The 18,205-nt window shown below is 52.9% G+C and overlaps 1 protein-coding gene across 3 annotated transcripts in view; it reads right to left on the reverse strand.

Moving 5' to 3' along the window:
* The window catches only part of GALNT16 (polypeptide N-acetylgalactosaminyltransferase 16), a 91,310-nt gene that overhangs the window by 16,756 nt on the left and 56,349 nt on the right, over nucleotides 1-18,205 (reverse strand). For all 3 annotated transcript variants that reach the window (XM_032849393.1, XM_032849395.1, XM_032849394.1), the window contains 8 exons: nucleotides 15,965-16,122; nucleotides 12,608-12,706; nucleotides 11,721-11,788; nucleotides 11,076-11,141; nucleotides 8,625-8,746; nucleotides 5,891-5,978; nucleotides 4,161-4,245; nucleotides 3,756-3,859 (listed from right to left, as the gene is read on the reverse strand). In XM_032849393.1, coding sequence (XP_032705284.1) covers nucleotides 3,756-3,859; nucleotides 4,161-4,245; nucleotides 5,891-5,978; nucleotides 8,625-8,746; nucleotides 11,076-11,141; nucleotides 11,721-11,788; nucleotides 12,608-12,706; nucleotides 15,965-16,122 — 790 coding nt within the window. The remainder of the gene's footprint in view (nucleotides 1-3,755; nucleotides 3,860-4,160; nucleotides 4,246-5,890; nucleotides 5,979-8,624; nucleotides 8,747-11,075; nucleotides 11,142-11,720; nucleotides 11,789-12,607; nucleotides 12,707-15,964; nucleotides 16,123-18,205) is intronic.

Here is an 18,205-nt window from a genome sequence, read left to right on the forward strand (position 1 = left end):
ATAAATAAGATCTTAAAAAAAAAAAAAAAGAAAGAAAGAAAGACCATTTACTCATGACTTCTAGCCTTGGTCCCTTTTCCCTCCCCCCCAGCTGGCAGTACAGACACTCGTTGTCCCTGGACAGGCCAGGGGGTTCTCACCTGATGCAACTTGTCAGGGCCCACTGCCTACCCCTCAGCTAACACCCGCCTCTCTCCAGCCTGTGGGTAGAAGAAGCTTTCAGATGTGGGCCAGGGGCCAGGGCTGGACATGTGGTATAGCAAGGGTGGCCATGTTGATGGGGTTCCCTAGGGCAGCCTGCAGAATGCCAGGCTTGTGTTCCTTCTCCTGGGAAGAGCTCTGGAGCTGGGTCAGCAAGTGAAATTTAGAACTAGGGATGACCTGGAGGACAGAAGAGCTGCATTCTGGTTCCATTCCTACCAGACTAACTTGGTTATGCTAATAAGTCACTTCATCCTGCCAGCCTGCACTGTCCATGCTGTTATTGTCACCACCCACAACACGTCACCATCACTCATTGACTGAGCCCTTACTATGTGCCATGCTCTAGAACCCAGGTCTAATTCTCACAGCAAGCATGCGAAGCTGGTATTATCACCCTGATGTTTTGTTTGTTTTAATTTTTTAAAAATTTACTTATTCTTTTTAAGTAGGCTCCATGTCTAGCATGGGGCTCAAACTCATGACCCTGAAATTGAGAGTCCCATGCTCTGTGAACTGAGTCATACAGGTGCTCCTGTCCCCATGTTTTTTAATCAGGACTGGGAAGCTCAAACATGTTAACCTCTCCAAGACCACCCAAATACCCTGTTGCAGAATTACAATGTCAAGTTCACATTTTGTCCAGCAAGCTGCACTGTTCGAATCAGATCCCTTAGTTCATTCAGCAAAATTTTACTGGGCACCTGTTAATTATGTGTCATATACTGTTCTAGAATCCTTACACATTCGTGGGTAGGCGACAAGAAGTCACTAAAATAAGGGACAAAAATGCAAGTAGACAAGAAAACGAGTGAAATGCGGTCTATCCGATGATACTAAGAGCAATGGAGACGGATGAAGCAGGAAGGGCTGAAGAGAGCCCCTGGGGCTGCGGTGGGCTACAGTTTTAATCTGATTGGCAAGTTCTCCATCCAAAGGGGACATCTGACCTAAGACCTGAAGGAGGTGAGGAAGCAAGTCATGTCGCTTTTATGGGAGAAGGATTTCAGGCAGAAGGACCAGCAAGGGCAAAGCTGTGGAGGCTGGAGTAGGTGGCAAGTTCCAGGGCAGCGAGGAGGCCTGGCGGGGGCAGCGAGGAGGCCTGGCGGAGGCAGCTCGGGGTGGAGTGGGGCCAGGTGAGAGAGGCAGGAAATGTGGGCAGAGCTGGTGGAGTGCTGTGGGGGAAGGGCAGATGGCGTGAAGACAGCGGGCTTTGCTCTCAGCGATGGCACGGAGTCCCTGCAGGGTCTTGAGCTGAGGACCGACATGATCAGACTACCTTTTAAAAGGCCCTCTAATGGGAATCCCAAGGTTTTCACGTTTGCCACCTCCACTTGCCCCTGGGGCTCTCTGAGGGGACACAGGAAGGAGTCTCAGTTTGGGCATCTCCCTTCCTTCAACAAAAGAATGAAATGAAAGGCCCAAACCTACCAGCAGCAGAGCCCTCCTGACTCAAAACTGCTCCCAGCAGCTGAATGTGTGAGCACCAAGGCTAGCCTAAAAATTTCTTTGAATTTCTTCTAAGAAAGAAAAACCTTCCCAGAACCACTCTGTGGTTCACCTTTCAAGTTCCCCAACCACTGAGCCCTTGCCTCAGGCCGAATCTGAAGTTAGCCATTTGATCATTTACTTGTTCCTCTGTCAATCACCAGCTGTAAAAAAAAAAAAAAGAAGAAGAAGAAGAAGGAGGAGGAGGAGGAGGAGGAGAAAGAAAGAAAGAAAGAGAAAAGACGAAAGAAAAAAGCTCCTGGATGCAGGAGAGACCATTAGTTTCCCAGTCCTTGGTGTCTGTACAGGAAACTCGCTTTGCCGAAGCTCCCTTCAGGCTGAGACTGAGGGCACACGGGAGGTCACTTGGGCCCAGAACATGTGGAAGGAGGTCAGAAGGGAAGGGTCAGTGCACCCCGGTTCCCAGAATTTACTTCTCCAAATGCCTGTATGCAAATGGTTTCCAAGAATAAGTTACAAAGGGGAGAATATTCCATGCCTCTTTCCACTCCAGTTGGTTGTGAGTTAAGATCAGACCTATGATAAACCCCACTGCTGGGGCGCCTGGGCGGCTCAGCCGGTGAAGGGGTTAAGCATCTGCCTTCGGCTTGGGTCATGATCCCAGGGTCCTGGGATTGAGCTCTGTGTTGGGCTCCCTGCTCAGCGGGGAGCCTGCTTCTCCCTCTGCTCCCCACTGGTGCTCTCTCCCTATCTGTCACTATCCCTGTCTCTCTCAAATAAATAAATAAAATCTTAATTAAAAAACAACAACAACAAAAGCCCCACGGCTCATCTGTGTCCTGATCGAGAAGAGAGTAGAAGGAGCTGCTCCTCGCCTCTCAGAAACACAGAATTTGCTCTGATCACCCCTCACAACACTGAAGTTGGGGGCACTACGCACACCCGTCAAATGTGGAGCTTCCTGACTGAAATCTGGAAGGCAGCATTCACCTCAGTTTTCCCACCTGTCAAACGGGTGAGATACCACTGGCCGTATTTATGTCGCAAGAAACCTGGTGAGGATGAACAAGGAAACAAAGGGCTCTGCGAAGAACAGGAGACCTCCGGGTCACTCCCCATCCTTCACCCCACTCCCTGTCGAGTGGGCTGCACCACCGGCTTCCTTCCTGTGGGCTGGCAGCGTCAGTCAGAGCGGGGACAGGGGAGAGGGAGGGTGGGTGTTTATCTCCCCCGACACCCTCTGCCTGGGCTATGGGCTGGCTGCGGGTGCCCCAAGACCACAGCTCCTGTCAGGGGGCGCTCCCTCCCCATATTCCAGACTGAGGGATGGCCACACCTCACAGCAGTCATCAGCCCAGTCCAGGGCCACAATGTCCCAGAGTTTCCCTATGTCTCGCCCACACTGTGTGGACAGTCTCTTTATAAACCCCCTTATAGTACCCAAGTTGGCTGATCCGTTTGTATCAGGCCTTATCTAACAGAACCTTGCCGGTGACACTGGGAGCTCTCTGGGCTCTTCCCTTTTCTGCTGGAGCTAGAGGGCTCCCCTGGCCCCGGAAGTAATGAAGATGGCCGTCAGCAGCGTGCCTTGTGTTTTAACCTACCTCCCAGTTGGCACTCATACCAGCCTCTTGAGGAAACCGAGGCTTCGGGAGGCTTTACCTTGCCCAGGGCCAGAGAGCTTGCAGGTGGGAGGGCCAGGATTTGCACCCAGGCCATCTGGCCCCATCCTTACATTTAACCACCAAATTCGGCTGCACTCCCCACTCCCACTGGCTTTTCTGGAAGAAAAATTAGCTGTGGGTTTAAGCTGCAGCCCCGGTTACAGTCTTTCTGTTCTTCCGCGCACGTCTAGCTGTGGGACCACAGGCTCCCCCTGACCATCTCAATATTTACGAGCTGTGTGGCTCTGGACCACTGCACCAATTACTTAACCTCTCTGTGCCTCAGTTTCTTTATCAGTAAAATGGAGATATAATACATACCTCGAGGAGCTGTGAGATTAAATGAATGAATACATGTGTAGAACAGGGACTTATGCATAGAATGTGTTCGAGCATGGTTATCTATTATTGTTGTCACTGTTAGTGTTATTTCCAACTTACCAAAATTCTCTCCCCCCCAGATGTCCATCTGGGCATCATACTTTCCCAAGTGGTTAAACCAGGACTTGTCAATCACAAAGATTCCTCCAGCTATAACAGGAGTCCTGGGAGCAAGGAGAGGAAAGAGGCAACACATGAACTGGAGAGGCTGGGAGCCCTTCCAGATGGCCCCAGAACACAAGGTCATTTGCCCCAAAATCCCCCACTTGCAGAGTCAGAGGGCCAGGACATCCAGCAGCTCCCTGGCCTCTGTCCTCTCTGTCCCTGGGCCCAGAACCGAGTCAGCACTTAGACAGTGTGCCCTCAGGAGCACCAGCAACTGAAATGCAGCGCCCCCCCTGCAGATTCCCATGCCCCTGGCCCAGGGAAGGAAGGGGTCTCTGCAGAGCCCACAGTAGCACTGACCTTATGGGCTTGGTGGGGTCAGTCCGGGCAATCTTCTGCTCAAGAGGGATCTGCTCCCACTTGAAATGCAGGCTCCAGTCAAATCCTAATGGACAGAGAGGGGTGAGGACAGAGCTCAGGGCAGAGCTGCTGCCCCTTCATTCCACCAGCCCTTGGTCTCCCCTGATCAGAGCCCAGCTCGCAGAGCACCCTGGGCAATTCATGCCATCATTCCTTCACTCAGAAGGAGACGGGTCCCTGACCTCATTGATTTACTGGGTAGGACAGAGCCTACAAAAAGAAATCAATAAAGGAATAATCTGCCACAGGTGAAAAGTGCTGAAAAGAAAAGAGAGGTACCCATGCTATTTTAGTAAGGGTAGTCAGGAAACGCTCTCTAAAGAGATCACTTTTGACCTGAAAGTCTGATCCATGCAGGTATCTGGGGAAATGGAATTCCAAGCAGGGGGAACAGCAAGTGCAAAGGCCCTGAGGTGATTTCCCAAAGGAGAAACGCCTGGCTCACTTCAGAACCCCACTCAACTCTAAGATCTAAGTAACAGCTGTTTCCATTTTTTGGACGTCTGGGCCCCAAATAGGAAAACCACTCTGCCCACTAGCTCCTAGCAACAGATTGTCTAGTGCAGCCTGTCCAATAGAACTTTCTGCAATGATGGAAATGTTCTATATCTGCACTGACTGTCCAATATGGTAGGCACTACCCACATGGGGTTATTGAGCACTTGAAATGTGGCTAGTGCAACTCAGGAAGTGAATTTGAATTTTATTTAATTGTAATTAATTTAAATTTAAATAGATAAATATGGCTCTTATAGCAGCACGGCTATAAAGTCTAGACCAGAGCTGTCCGAAAGAATGCAAATGATGCAAGCCAGAAATGCAAACTACATATGTAATTGAAATTTTTTTAGGACACCTGGGTGGCTCAGGTTGCCTTCAGCTCAGGTCATGATCCCAGGGTCCTGGGATCGAGTCCTGCATTGGGCTCCCTGCTCAGTGGGAAGCCTGCTTCTCCCTCCCTCTGCCTGCCACTCCCCCTGCTTGTCTTTCTCTCTCTCTCTGTGTCAAATAAATAAATAAAATATTTTTTTAAATAAATAAAATCTTAAAAAATTTTTTTCTAGCAGCCATATCAAAAAGAAAGAACGTATGAAATTAATTTGAACAATATATTTTAATGTAATATATCCAAAAATGTTATCATTCCAACATATACTCAATATAAAAAACTACTCATGAGATTTTTTACATTCTTTTGTAATAAGACTTTGAAACCTGGTGTGTATTTACACTTACAGCACATCTCAATGCAGACCAGCCACATTTTAAGAGCTCAATAGCCAAATGTAGCTAATAGCTCTTCTCTTCAACAGCCTGGGTCCAGACCACCTCCAGGTGTATGTATTGGGAATTCACACAAGACACTGTCCTAGCATGTCCTTCTGCCAAGACTGTAGGCATGATCCCTGGGCTGGCAGCATTTGGAAAGGATGTGTCAGTGTTTGTTCGAGGGGAAGACCCAAGACTAGCCTGGTTTTGTCACTTATGATTCCAGAGGGCTTTGTCCCCAGTCCCAGAGCTTTCCACCATCCCTTTCCATTTTCTGGAGGTAAAGGGGTGGTGTGAGACGCTCTGGCACAGCTGGGTAGAAGAGCACCAAACCAAGGCTTTAGATCGCCCCCACCTGCCCCTTTCAAGCCTACAGCCCCTCCTCTGGGAGATGGACCCACCTCCACGAAGATCTGCAGATGCAGCAAGGTAGGCAAAGTTATCCAGACTGATGACATCGATGATGGGGCTCACCACACGGGTGTGGTCCTAGGGGAGGAATGAGAGATGGTGTGAGGCCAGGGACTCTGTGAAGAAAGGCCCAGCTGCCTGCTCTGAGAAGTTCTCTCCCGCCATGGGGCACTCAGCCCTTCCCGCAGGACTGGGCAGGATCTTGGGAGCTGTCCTGCAGCCCCACAGCCAGGCTCCTGGAAGGACCCACTGGGGTCCCATGGGCTCTCCCAGCCTCTTCCTCTCACATCATGCTGAGCCCTGCTGGGATCTCACCTCCTCAGGGAAGCCCTGCTGGATTGCTGCAGGCTGAGGATTTCTTCCTCTTTTAAGCTGCTCTCACAATTACAGACCAGACAATTCCTGGGGCACTGAATCCTATGCTGCCTGAGGTGGCTCTTCTGGTGCTGGTCTGAACTGCTGTTTTATTCATCGTTTGTACATGTTTCGGTTGAGTCTTCCCAACTGGACCACCAGCAGCTTGATGGCAGGGACTCTGTGGTCCCTGTGCAACCTGGCTGTCATTCTCTCAAGCCACATCTGCTTCAAGGTCAGATTCACCACTCCCTTCATCCTCCTAGACATAAATCCACCTCAGGCATTGGAGGGTAATGTCAATTTTATTAAAGATTTGGGACGTGGGGTAGTGGTGTTGGGGGCTTATGTCATACACCCCATGCAAAACTATCAACCACCATCAGCCCTCTCTTCCCTCTCCCTCCACAAAGGGACCCAGCCTAGAGGCCCATCTCTCCCCAGACTGTGCTGACCTTCAAAATCCTCTTGTCTGCAACATGGAGACCACCCAGCTCTGCCCCTCAGTTCACACACACCCTGTCTCAGGACCACAAAAAGCTGGGAGGAGGCGGAGCAGGGAGACCACCCATGGTTTCCCATAGAGCTCTGTGCGGGCCTTGCCTCTGCCTTTTCATAGACTTTTTTGTTCCAAGGTGTAATTCACATTTTTATAGCAATTTCACTAGCTGTAATTGACACGTGATGAAATTCACCAATATAATGTGTACAAATTTGGTGGCTTACAATATAGTCACAAGATTGTGCACCCATCACACCTAATTCCAGAACATTTTCATCAGCCCAACAAGAAACCCTGTACCTGTTGGAGGTCACCTCCCCCCTATCCTCTCTCCCTCCAGCCCCTGACAACCACCCATCACCTTTCTATTTCTATGGCTTTGTTTCATTCTGGACATCTCACCTCAGTGGAATCATAGAACACATGGCCTTTTGTGACCGTCTTCTTTCACTCAGGGAAGTGTTTTCATCCACATTGTAGCACGTATCACTATTTCATTCCTTTTTATGGCTGAGTAGTAGTCATATGGTTATATCTGCCCACATTTGGGCTGTTTCCACATTTTTGGCTCTTCTGAGAGATAGTGCCCTGAACACTCCAGGGTAAGTTTTTGCGTGTGGAGGGTATATTTCTATTTCTCTTGGGGGTGTACCCCACAGTGGAAGGGGCATCAGGTAACTCGGTGTTTAAACTTTTTTTTTTTTAAGATTTTATTTATTTGACAGATAGAGATCACACGTAGACAGAGAGGCAGGCAGAGAGAGGAGGAAGCAGGCTCCCTGCTGAGCAGAGAGCCCGATGCGGGGCTCGATCCCAGGACCCTGGGATCATGACCTGAGCTGAAGGCAGAGGCTTTAACCCACTGAGCCACCCAGGCGCCCCTCAGTGTTTAAACTTATGATGAGGTGTGCCTGGGTGGCTCAGTGAGTTTAAGCCTCTGCCTTTGGCTCAGATCATGATCCCAGGGTCCTGGGATCGAGCCCCGCATCGGGCTCTCTGCTCAGCAGGGAGCCTGCTTCCCCCTCTCTTTGTGTGTGCCTCTCTGCCCACTTGTGATCTCTGTCAAATAAATTTTAAAAAAATCTTTAAACTTTTGATGAACTACCAGGCTGTTTTCTAGTGTGGCTGCCTCAGATTACGTTCTCACCAGTAATGAGTGAAAGGACTCCCACTTCTTCACATCCTCGCCAGCCCTCGTTACTGTCCATCCTTTGGTCCCAGCCATCCTATAGGTCTCAAGTGGTATCTGACTGTGGTTTTGACTTGTGTTTCTTTCAAGGCTTAACAATGTTGAGCATCTTTTCCTGTGCTTGTTGGCCATTTGTGTATTTGCCTTGAAGAAATGTCCATTCAAATCCTTTGCCCATTTTTGAGTTTGGTTGCCTTTTTATGGTTGACCTGTGATCACCTCATCCTTCCCTCCACCTGTCTTACCCTCCTCCCCCTTCTAGTGAACTGCTGGCATGTGCTAGGGGGCCCCTGTTCTCATCTCTTCTTGACAACACCATGCCCCCATTTTCCTCCTTCTCAAACTTTCCAGCCTTGACCCCAAGCTGTCCCCTTCCCCAGCACAGGACCCGTCTCCTCCAGGAGGAATACCACCCCAACATTCCTCGTTGGAGCTTTACAGCTCACCCAAGTTCATGTCCACATGAGTTCTCCCAACAACCCCGTGAGACAAATATTACAATTACCCCCATTTTCGGAGGAGAAAGCTCACTAACATGACATCACTCTGGAGGAAGCAGAACATTTAGGCTTCTACTCTGCCTATCTATCAAGTCAATGACTGTTTACATGCCCTCATGCCAAGAACATGGTGGGCATGTCCCAAGGGGCAGATCTCCCCAAAGGACAGAGGGACTTACCTCCTTGACCCGCTGTAGCATGGGCTGCAGCCACTCGGTGTTCACTTCACAGTGGCTGTCCAGAAAGGTGAGCACGGCAGCTGTGGCCACATCTGCCCCACGAACTCGGGACCGGATCAGCCCTGCCATGGGAGTGGACAGGGGTTGGTACGGGGACAGGGCCAATTTGTCTCCCCACCATCCCTCAAAAGGCTCAGGGGCCAAGGCTTCCTCTGAGTTCCTGTGATTGAGCTTTACTTTGTATTTGACTATTTCCTCCGTCCCTCTCTTTTCTTGCATCCCCTCATCAACCATCATTACTCCAGGCTCATTCTCTGAGTGCCCTTCATTGTGCCAGACCATGTTCTGGGCTCTGGGGACACACTGGTAAGCAGTCAGGCATTAGTGAATGGAAAGTGCAACAGAGGGTATTTTGGTACCCAAAGAAAACCAGAAACCAAAACCCTTTCCTCCCTGCCCCGCCCCCCACCAGGGGATCTCCAGGCCATCCCCTTTAGCCGCATCATCACGTGTGACCCGGTGAGAATCTTCTAGACTAAGGCAGGCTGGAGTCAGTGTGTCAGCCCCTTCACGTACCTTAAGAATGTTCTTTAGCTTCTCTGAGCTTGGGTTTTCTTAGCTAAAAGACTCAGAGAAAAAATAACCCCCACCTGCCCGGGAGAGTGCCCCATGTCTAGAAGGCCTCCGCAGGCTAGATTCCTATCTGTTTCGGCCCCCACCCCAAACAATCTTGCTGATGGCTCACTGACTGTCAAAGAATAGCCTCACTTCTGGCAGCTCCCCGGTCAGTGCTGGGGACTCGACTGCCGGGAAGAGAGGAGGCCCAGCTGGTGCTAAGAGAGCAGCTGCTGGTGCCCCGTGAGCCATGGAGATGGAGGGGACTCGCTCTAAGAGCTCAGAATACAGTTGCTTCCTGGAGAGAGTTCCCTGGCCATGCCTCTGCCCTGTACTCGGCCTCCATCCATCTGACTATCCATCCATCTGTGCAAAAATCCATCTGTCTCATCCTTGCACTCCATCAGGCTAGCAAATACCTAAGGTTTGCACCTGTGTTGGGCAAACCCCTGGAAACACTATATTCCTGGGCCTACATGTACCTACAACCCAGTGCTTGGGAGAAATTACTCTCTGGCTTCTTCCATGCCACTGAGAAGGTCTCCTTGGTCTGACTGCTCTTTCTCAATTATGCCCCTTGCATCTCTCTCTCTTACTCTCCCCTCCCCAAACCTGCAGTGGTTCCCTACTACCTGCCTTATCAAGTCTAAATGCCTGTCTCTGGCTTCCAAGGTCTTCTGCCATCTACCCTCACCTCACCATTTCCCCTGCTGACCAGACCCAGATTCTCCCAGGGAAGAAGGAAGAGAGGGAGGTTAAGTGTAGCCTCCCGCCTCCAGGTTGGAATTCTGGCTCCTCTACTCATCACCCTGGGCAGATCATCCTGGGCAGAACCTCCCGAGGTCTCACTTCCCTTCTGTACAAAAGGGAACAATGGACTGTTAGGAGGGGGGACTGTGAGGATTTAGGCAGAGTGGATGCCTCCTATGGGCGAGCACTTGGGAGGAGAGCTGTTAGTATTACAGGGGCACCTGGGCCTGACCAGAGCTCGTGCCTGCAGAGCCCTCAAGCCTGGACTGCCCTGCCTTGCTCCCTTCACCTGTTCTATCATGCCATCACCCAGTCGAGGCCCTCTCCCCTATCACGCCCCGCTCCTGGGGTCTCTTATCTACAGCACATAATCACGACCAACCTGTCCCTGAGGTGGGTCCTGACTCCTTGGCCTTATGATGTGTTCTCCAAGGGCAGGGGCCATGTTTTGTAGTTCTCTTGTGTCTCCTAGAGCACCACATACAACACTAGGCCATGTGGCTGATGCCCCAAAACACCCCTAGATGGGAAGTGAGGCTACATATGCTTTATAATGCCCTCTGGGGACACCTGGGGGCCTCAGTGTCTGCCTTCCGCTCAGGTCATAATCCCAGGGTCCTGAGATTGAGCTGCACATCGGGCTCCCTGCTCAGCAGGAAATCTGCTTCTCCCTCTCCCTCCACCCCTGTCCCTGCTTACGCACTCTCCCACTCTCTCTGTCAAATAAATAAATAAGATCTTAAAAAAAAAAATAATGCCCTTTGGTTTTCTCAAAGCATTTCCATATAGTTTACCTCATTTAATCCTTACAACAGCCATGCAAACAGAAAGGGTCTATTATTAACTCCACTTCTCAGAAGAGACAACCCAGGCAGCCAGAAGAACAGCAACTTGCCCACAGTCATGCCGTGGCTGGGGCTGACCCCGGGCTAGCAGAAGGGTCTTTCCACAGTCCTTGGTCCTGGCCACAAGGAATGCAGAAGGAGCATGCTGGCTTAGTGGGACATGGTGCCAAAAGGGAATGGGGAGGTGCAGAGGTGTAGACCGAAATGGGTCTGCAGTGGCACCCAGGGTCCAAGAACTTACCTTCCCGCCGATCATTGCGCAGGCACTTGACCTTGGGGATCCTGGTCAGGAGCAGACAGTCTTCAGCTGAAGGTGAAGAGAAGGAAGCAAGCTCATTCAGATATGGACGTCAGACCACAAGAGGTTTGGTCGCCCCTGGAACTGCCCAGAAGGTGTCTCACAGTAGGTCCAGGGAAAGGGCTGAAGATGGGGAGGTACGCAGGGGCATGGTCATCTCTATGGCCAAAGGATTGCCGGGTGCCCCACTCCCAGGCCAGACTGAGGACTCCTTATGGCATTGCCCCCAGGGGGCAGCAGAGAGCACCAGCAGGTCAGCAGGGAGCCCAGCCAACACCCCCACCCCCACCCCACAGCCACACTGAAGGGACAAGCCTCAGCATAAGGCATTTGTAATAACAAACGATGCTGCTGATGTTGCTTCTGTCTTTAAAAAATGTCATTTCACTAGTGGCAAAACAACCCCACTCTTTCCCCTTCCGTGGCACCTGGGAACAGAGTCAGAGAAGGCACCTAGAAAAGACTAAAGATCCCCGGTAGGGGGCAGAGGTCCGCCTGTGATATCCAGCCCGGCCCTGAGAGGGCTGGGCTCCATACTCTGGGCAAATGAGTGTTGAAGGCTGCACATAACAGGAGGTAGAAGCTTACGATCTGAACTGAAGTCATCCACTAAGATGATCTCCTGGATCAGGCTGGCTGGAGTTCGGTTCAGGACGCTGGAGTGATGGGGACAGAGGAGCCTGGATTTAGGGTTCACCTTCCACTTACCTCTCCCTGCCCCAGGGCTCCCCCATCACCCAGCTCAGGGACCGGCACACTAGCCACGAGCCAAACTCCCGGGCCCTGGTGAGAGGCTGAGGAGGGGTGTGCCCCTCGGGCTCTTCCGAGGACCTGCTGACCCTGGGATGGGCCAGATGGTTTGTGGGAATGGCCCCAGTCGAGTCGCCAGGACAGGACCTGTAGCTGCTTAATATGCCCCGGCTAGGGTGGGAAAGGGGAGGGGTTGGCAGCCCCTAGCTGGGCCTGGGACTGCCCGCCTGCTTTTCTTCCCACCATCCTTCCTCTTCCTCTACTCGCTGGGAAAGGAAACCCAAACTTCTCTAATCCCTGGGACAATCCAAATCCTATTCTCATTAAAGACATGGGGTAAGCAGGAGTTAAACTTGACCACAGGGCCAAGTTAAGGAGGACAGAGACCTCCCTCTGAATCCGTTGACTGGCACCTCCCAGGCTGACATCCATCCTCCTGAGGCCTTCCGTGCCCATCCCTGACTCCCTTGGCTCCTGACCCTTGAGTATCTGCCTTTGTCCTGCAGACCTGACCTTGTCCTTGCGCATTCTAATAATCCCAGCCGGATTTCTGGGGCCTCCCTGACCCTGATTCACCAGCTCCAGCTTCTCAGAAGGACAGGCCTCCCACACCCTCTGGCCCAGCGCCCTGTCTCCATGTCCTCGTCCCCCCGCCCCCCTCCCGCAGGGGCTTGGCAGAGCTTCCTGAGGCCTCACGAAATGAGGGTCCCCGAGATGGGGCTTACCTCTTCACGGTGCGCAGGAGGGTAGAGCGGGCCTCATTGTGGAATGTAATGATGACGCTGGTGGCTGGCAGGTCCGCAGAGTAGGTTACAGACGGGCAACTGAGAATGGAGCACAGGGGTCAGAGGGCACCATGAGGGCCTCCTCAGGGCAGGCTTGAGGCTTCTCTCTGTCCAGCCTGCTGCCCCCAGGAATACCTCTGTGGGACAGAGAAGGCAAGCCTGAAGCTAGGCTGTGAGGCTGCCCTTCCCCGCCCATGTTCCCCCCACTCAGCCCATCCAGCCTGGAGTCCTTGGAGGGAAGCCACAGGCCGAGGCAGCTTCCCAGGCCTGGTCATCTTTACCAAAGACCTCGAAGCCCCTGTCAATGAGCTGTTTAGAAGGGCCCTGACCATCATGACTGTGTGGGCACCGCTCCAGGCCTGGGGACGCAGCCCTGGGCCAGCAGCCGGATCTCCCCGCCTGCCAGAGAGAGACAAAACGGGGGAGATGGGGGGGTAGTGGGGGGGGACAGCCTCTGCTTTGTGTCTGGCATCCTGTAGCTTCTTTCTCTTCTCCTGGCTCACGACATTTGGAGGATCTGGAGAGGAATCGCCCCTCTCCTATCCTCCTGTGACTCCCTCCCTCTCGCTGCCCAGCAGGGACAGCTGGCTGGTGACCCGGGTCAGGGGCGCAGCCTCACCGCTCCAGGGGCCCGGACTCCTGGAGCACACAGAAGCCTCGAGAAGACCCTGAACAGTGCCTGCCAACCCGCTGCCTCCCCCAGCGGCTCTGTGCTCCTCTTCTCCGTCTCACACCACATTTTTAGCCATTGGCTTCCCCCTCCTCAGGAAAGGGAATTAAAACAATCCATCCCTGCTAGCCTCCATCCCTGTCGCTTCTGCGGGTGCTTTTATGCGTGTTCCAGCTGGGGACCCCCATGGGAGGAATCCTGAGAGGCTTTTAAAAATGTTCTCCCTGAGAGGGGGTGGAGAGAGTAGGGGTGGGTGGAGGAGTAGGGAAATTCACCTCTGCCCCCTGAGAAGCCAGGCTTCCCAACTGCATCCTCCCAGAGGCATGTAGACTTGGGGGGGGGGAGCTGCTGAGATGGGGAGTGCTGGGAGAAGCAGCCACCTCCGGCCTTCCGGGCCCCCCAACACTGACCTCTAGGGACAGTGACTATGAACCCCAACCATCTGGTGCCCAGGAAGGAGAGAATCTGAATAGTGATGCCCATTCTTCACCTGAAAGGGGCCAACCTACCCGTATCCCATCTGGAGAGCTGAGTTGACGTCCTCCCTACCGGCCTCCTCCAACTCTCTCCGCTCTACATTTCTCTGGGATTTACAACTGTGGTGATGGGAATTTATCCTGGTCCCGGGAGCCAAGAGCCTCTGAAGAGGTTTGCCCCAGGCCTGTGTTTCAAGTTTGGGGCTGGTGGGGTTTTTTCTTTGTGATGCAAGAAGGTCTGTCTTGCCTGGTCTCTCTGTTCCCCTTGAGGGGGGCTCCCTAGACTGAGTGCTGGACTAGGAACTAGCCCAACAATTTAGCGACCAGCAGAAGCTGCAGTCTGGAGGGAGAAGAGCAAGGCTCACCCTCAGCACATGAGAGCCCGCACCTCTGTCCGCTGCTCCACCTACATATGCATACGCGGGCGCGCGCACCCCCAACCCACCCCATCCACCTCAGGCTTCTGGGACGGCTGGCAGCCACACGGAAGCAGGAAGGGAGACTGGCCTCAACACCCCTGCTTTGGATTCGAAGAGTCTCATTTTAAAATCCGTGTCACCCCAAGAGGAATTCCTCCTTTAAGTTCTTCAGTGAACACCTGAGAAGGTATGAGGGATGCTTGGTGGGAGGGAGGGCAGAGGTGATCCAAGCTAACCCTGTATCAGTTCAGAGATTTGGGTCCGTAGAATCTCCAGGCCTTGGGGTCAAGGTTTGCCATGGCCAGGGTTGCCAGGAAAAGTCCTCAAGTAGGGCTGTGTGGACATAGTCTTGTAGGCCCCACAGTGCAGGTGGACTCTGCACCAGGACTGACAGAGAAAGAACTGAAATCTGAGCTGGCCATTGGACCTGGGCGGGGGATGCTTTCTGAGTGGCAGAATTATTGTCGTACTTGGTAGCATGAGTTTCTGGAGGCTGGCAGTGCTGAGTGTCAGGACAGTTAGGACAGTCTGGGGCTCCCCCAACTCCATGTCCATCTCACCCTGAAGGCTGCCCAGTCCACTGGATTTCAAGCTCCCTTCCAAGGTGCTAGAAGCATGTCCCCTTCTGCACCCTTATCTCTCACACCCCTTTTGTGCTGCGGAGTACCCGCTTCAGAAGGAAAATCAATCTTGACCCGCATTATCCCCACCTACCCTTATACCAGGACCAGCCTGGTGCTAGGTGCACAGCTGAGTCCAACACAGCCCTTGTTGGTCACTCAATACTGCAGGCACGTGGCCGAGTCTGCTTCAACAACCCTGTGTGCACAGAGCACCAAGGAAGCCTCCACACCAGCCTGGGTTGGCAAGGAACCTTCCCCAGAGAAGAGGTCACTGAGAAGAATTATGAAAATGCAAGGGGGGCGGTGGGGGTTTGGGCAGGGGAAACTGTGTGCATAGATGAGGGGAGGGACAGGAAGGTAGAGGACTGTGGGAGCATCAAGTCCTAGGTGAAAAGGAGCAGTGGCTCAGGCCAGGAGAGGTGGCTTGCGCTTCAGGGTAAGGACCTCAGACTGTTCCCAGAGGTGAGTGTAGGAAGAGGGCACTGGAGATGGTGACTATAATCTAGACAGGACACATCACAGGCCTGAACCAAGGAGGGGGCATGGATGGCTTGCCCAAAGTCGGTCACTCACACCAAGTGGAGTCAGAGTGGGGATCCTCATGGAAGGTGTCCTTGGTCCTGCTTTGGGGCCTCTCCCACCTACCACACTGGGAGAACCAAGAGCAAGGCTGGGAAGCGTTTCTGGGAACTGCTGAGGAAATGGGGGCCACAGGGCAGGAAGAGGAGAAGGACAGGGATTCTGATGCCCAGAATCCCTTGCACAGTGTGGGCAGGGTCGGTGGCCCCTCTTCACCTCAGGCACCATCAGTAGGCCCACCCACCCGCTCTGACCTCCCTGTAGTCCCGTGGCAGCTCACGCTCCCTGGGACTCCAGATTGAGGTGCTGAGGGGCCTCACCGGCGCCCGCCGAGTCTCCTTGGCCATCTCAGGCCCTCCGGAGGTCAATGAAACAGAGGAGGCAAGAGAACAACTGAGGGTGAGGGTTTGAGGGTCTTGACAACCAGACAGAGCCTGAGGAAATCTTTCTCATTTCCTCAGTCCATGTGAGGAACAGAATTGAGCTGACAGGTGCCAGCCCTTCCCTCCAGGGCACAAGAGAGGCTGTACCTGTAATGGCGGGTGTCCCGGATGGCTCGGTCGGGGCTCAGCTTGTCACTCTCCAGCTGGTTGAAGGCATGTTGCCTGTAAGGGTCCTCTCCGGGCTTCAGCTGCTTGGCTGCCAGGTACGCCTTCTCATCAAAGCCTCTGGAAGGTGTTCCTGTCACCTAAGACAAAGGTCAGCATCAGAGGAGTGATAGGCAGGAGGATAAAGCAGCCACTGTGTGGGGCCAGCAGCGTTACCTCATTTGTACCTTATCCCAACTCTGTGAGCAGGAGATGGTTATTCCCCCTCCCTTGTACAGATAGGGAAACTGAGGCTCAAGAAAAAAACAGGGGCGCCTGGGTGGCTCAGTGGGTTAAAGCCTCTGCCTTCGGCTCAGGTCATGATCCCAGGGTCCTGGGATCGAGTCCCACATCGAGCTCTCTGCTCGGCAGGGAGCCTGCTTCCTCCTCTCTCTCTGCCTGCTTCTCTGCCTATCTGTGATCTCTGTCTGTTAAATAAATAAATAAAATCTTTAAAAAAAAAAAAAGAAGTTAAAAACAGTACCCCCACGTGTACAGGGAGCATATGGAAATTCTCTGTACTTCCTGTTCTGTTTTATGCCCCTAAAACTGCTCTAAAAACATTAAGTCTATTTTTTTTTTAAAGCCCAAGGTCAGAGCTAATAAGTCACAAGTTCTGGATTCATACCGGTTGTTCCGACCCTGAAGGTCAGTCTCTTGACCAGTGAGTGGTTTTTGTTGGATTTGGAGAAGGTGACCCCCAATATGAAGTGTCCTGAGGGGACCACCAGCCAAGCTGTTGGTCACCAAGCAACATACAGCATCCTAGGGACGAACTTGGGCCTGACACCAGACTGGGCATTCAGTGCGACACCAAGAGTTTAGACGAGCTGCTGTGTTTAGAGTTTAGAGTTTAGAGAGCTACCTGTGAGGACACACAGGCCCCTTGTGGCTCGTGCTAGAGCTGTGAGAACACAAATGCGGTCAGTGATGCCTCTTCTCGGGGATGGTGCTTGCTGCTGACCTCGCCCCATGTCAGAGCGGCTGGCTCACCGCTGCTAAGTGCCAGGGAGTGAGGGATGACACTGGCCATGGCCCAGCCCCTCTCCTCTTAGCCACACCCCACTCTGTGCTCCCAAAGTCCCCCCATGAAAGACCCTGAAGAAGGACACATTTGAGATGAATGGAGAGACAGATGGATCTTGACATCTCATTATTTGAACCAAACTGCTGGCTAGATGTTCCCCCAGAGTGCCTCGAAACAGCATCAACGGTGAGCACATCCTGACTGCAAACCTTCCACCTGCCCAGCAGCCCAGGCTCTACCTGTGGGCCCCCAGAGACGGCGGAAAGGTGGGTAAGGACTGTTCAGACCCAGAACTCTGCATGAGGACCCCATCACAGGGCTCGCCCCAGAGTGATGGTCCCTGGAAGGCAGCCAGACCTGGGGAAAGGAGACCGAGGTGCTGGGTGATGCTGGGGGACATCCACAGCAGCCCAGGGCCTCCATGAAAGCCTAGCCCCGGACCTCACCAGACCAGAATGCAGAAGGCTCCAGGGAGCGAGTAGCTCCTTCAAGGATGCCCGTCTGTCGAGTTCTGGCCTCCAGGGGCACTCTGTGCTAGGAGCCAGCCCCTGAGCTCCTCAGGTCGGAGCTGGTGAGAGGGCTTTCCTTGCGTCCACCAGGCCCAGCCCCATGCTAGACACAGGTGCTCAGGATAGTGATCACCTCTGCGGCAGCCTCGCTGTGACTGATACTTGGAGTTGGTGCCGCGCCAAGGGCTGAACAGACGTGGCACAGCCCCCATGGGCTGGAAATCCATTTCAGGAAAGACAGAAGGAAGGAAGGAAGGAGGGAGGGAGAAGGAGAGGAAGTCTGTTTTGACCTGACCCATGGATTGCTAGAAGGACCCAAGCTGTCCAACGTTGAGAGTGAGCATGAGAGGTCCTCTGGGTCCTTCCCACCTGGGAGAAGGATGGATGCTAATTCTGGCCCCGCAATTCCTCCCAGCCCAGGTCAGAGAAATGGAAAGCAGCCTTCAGTTGATGTCTGAGGTAAAATAAAAGGAAAACTGCAGAAGCTCCCAAACAGAGAATATGCCACTGAATTATCCTGCGAGGCAACTGTGGGAAATAACTGTGCTTGCTTATGTAGGACTTCTGGCCACACTGCGGGCTCAGGAAACCTCTGAGTCCTCATCCCACACTCACCCATCATCCAAGAAACATGGATTGAGAGCTGTG

This window comes from Lontra canadensis, unplaced genomic scaffold (assembly GCF_010015895.1).
Source record: "Lontra canadensis isolate GAN:19392208 unplaced genomic scaffold, GSC_riverotter_1.0 scaffold227, whole genome shotgun sequence".
Lineage (NCBI taxonomy): Eukaryota > Metazoa > Chordata > Mammalia > Carnivora > Mustelidae > Lontra > Lontra canadensis.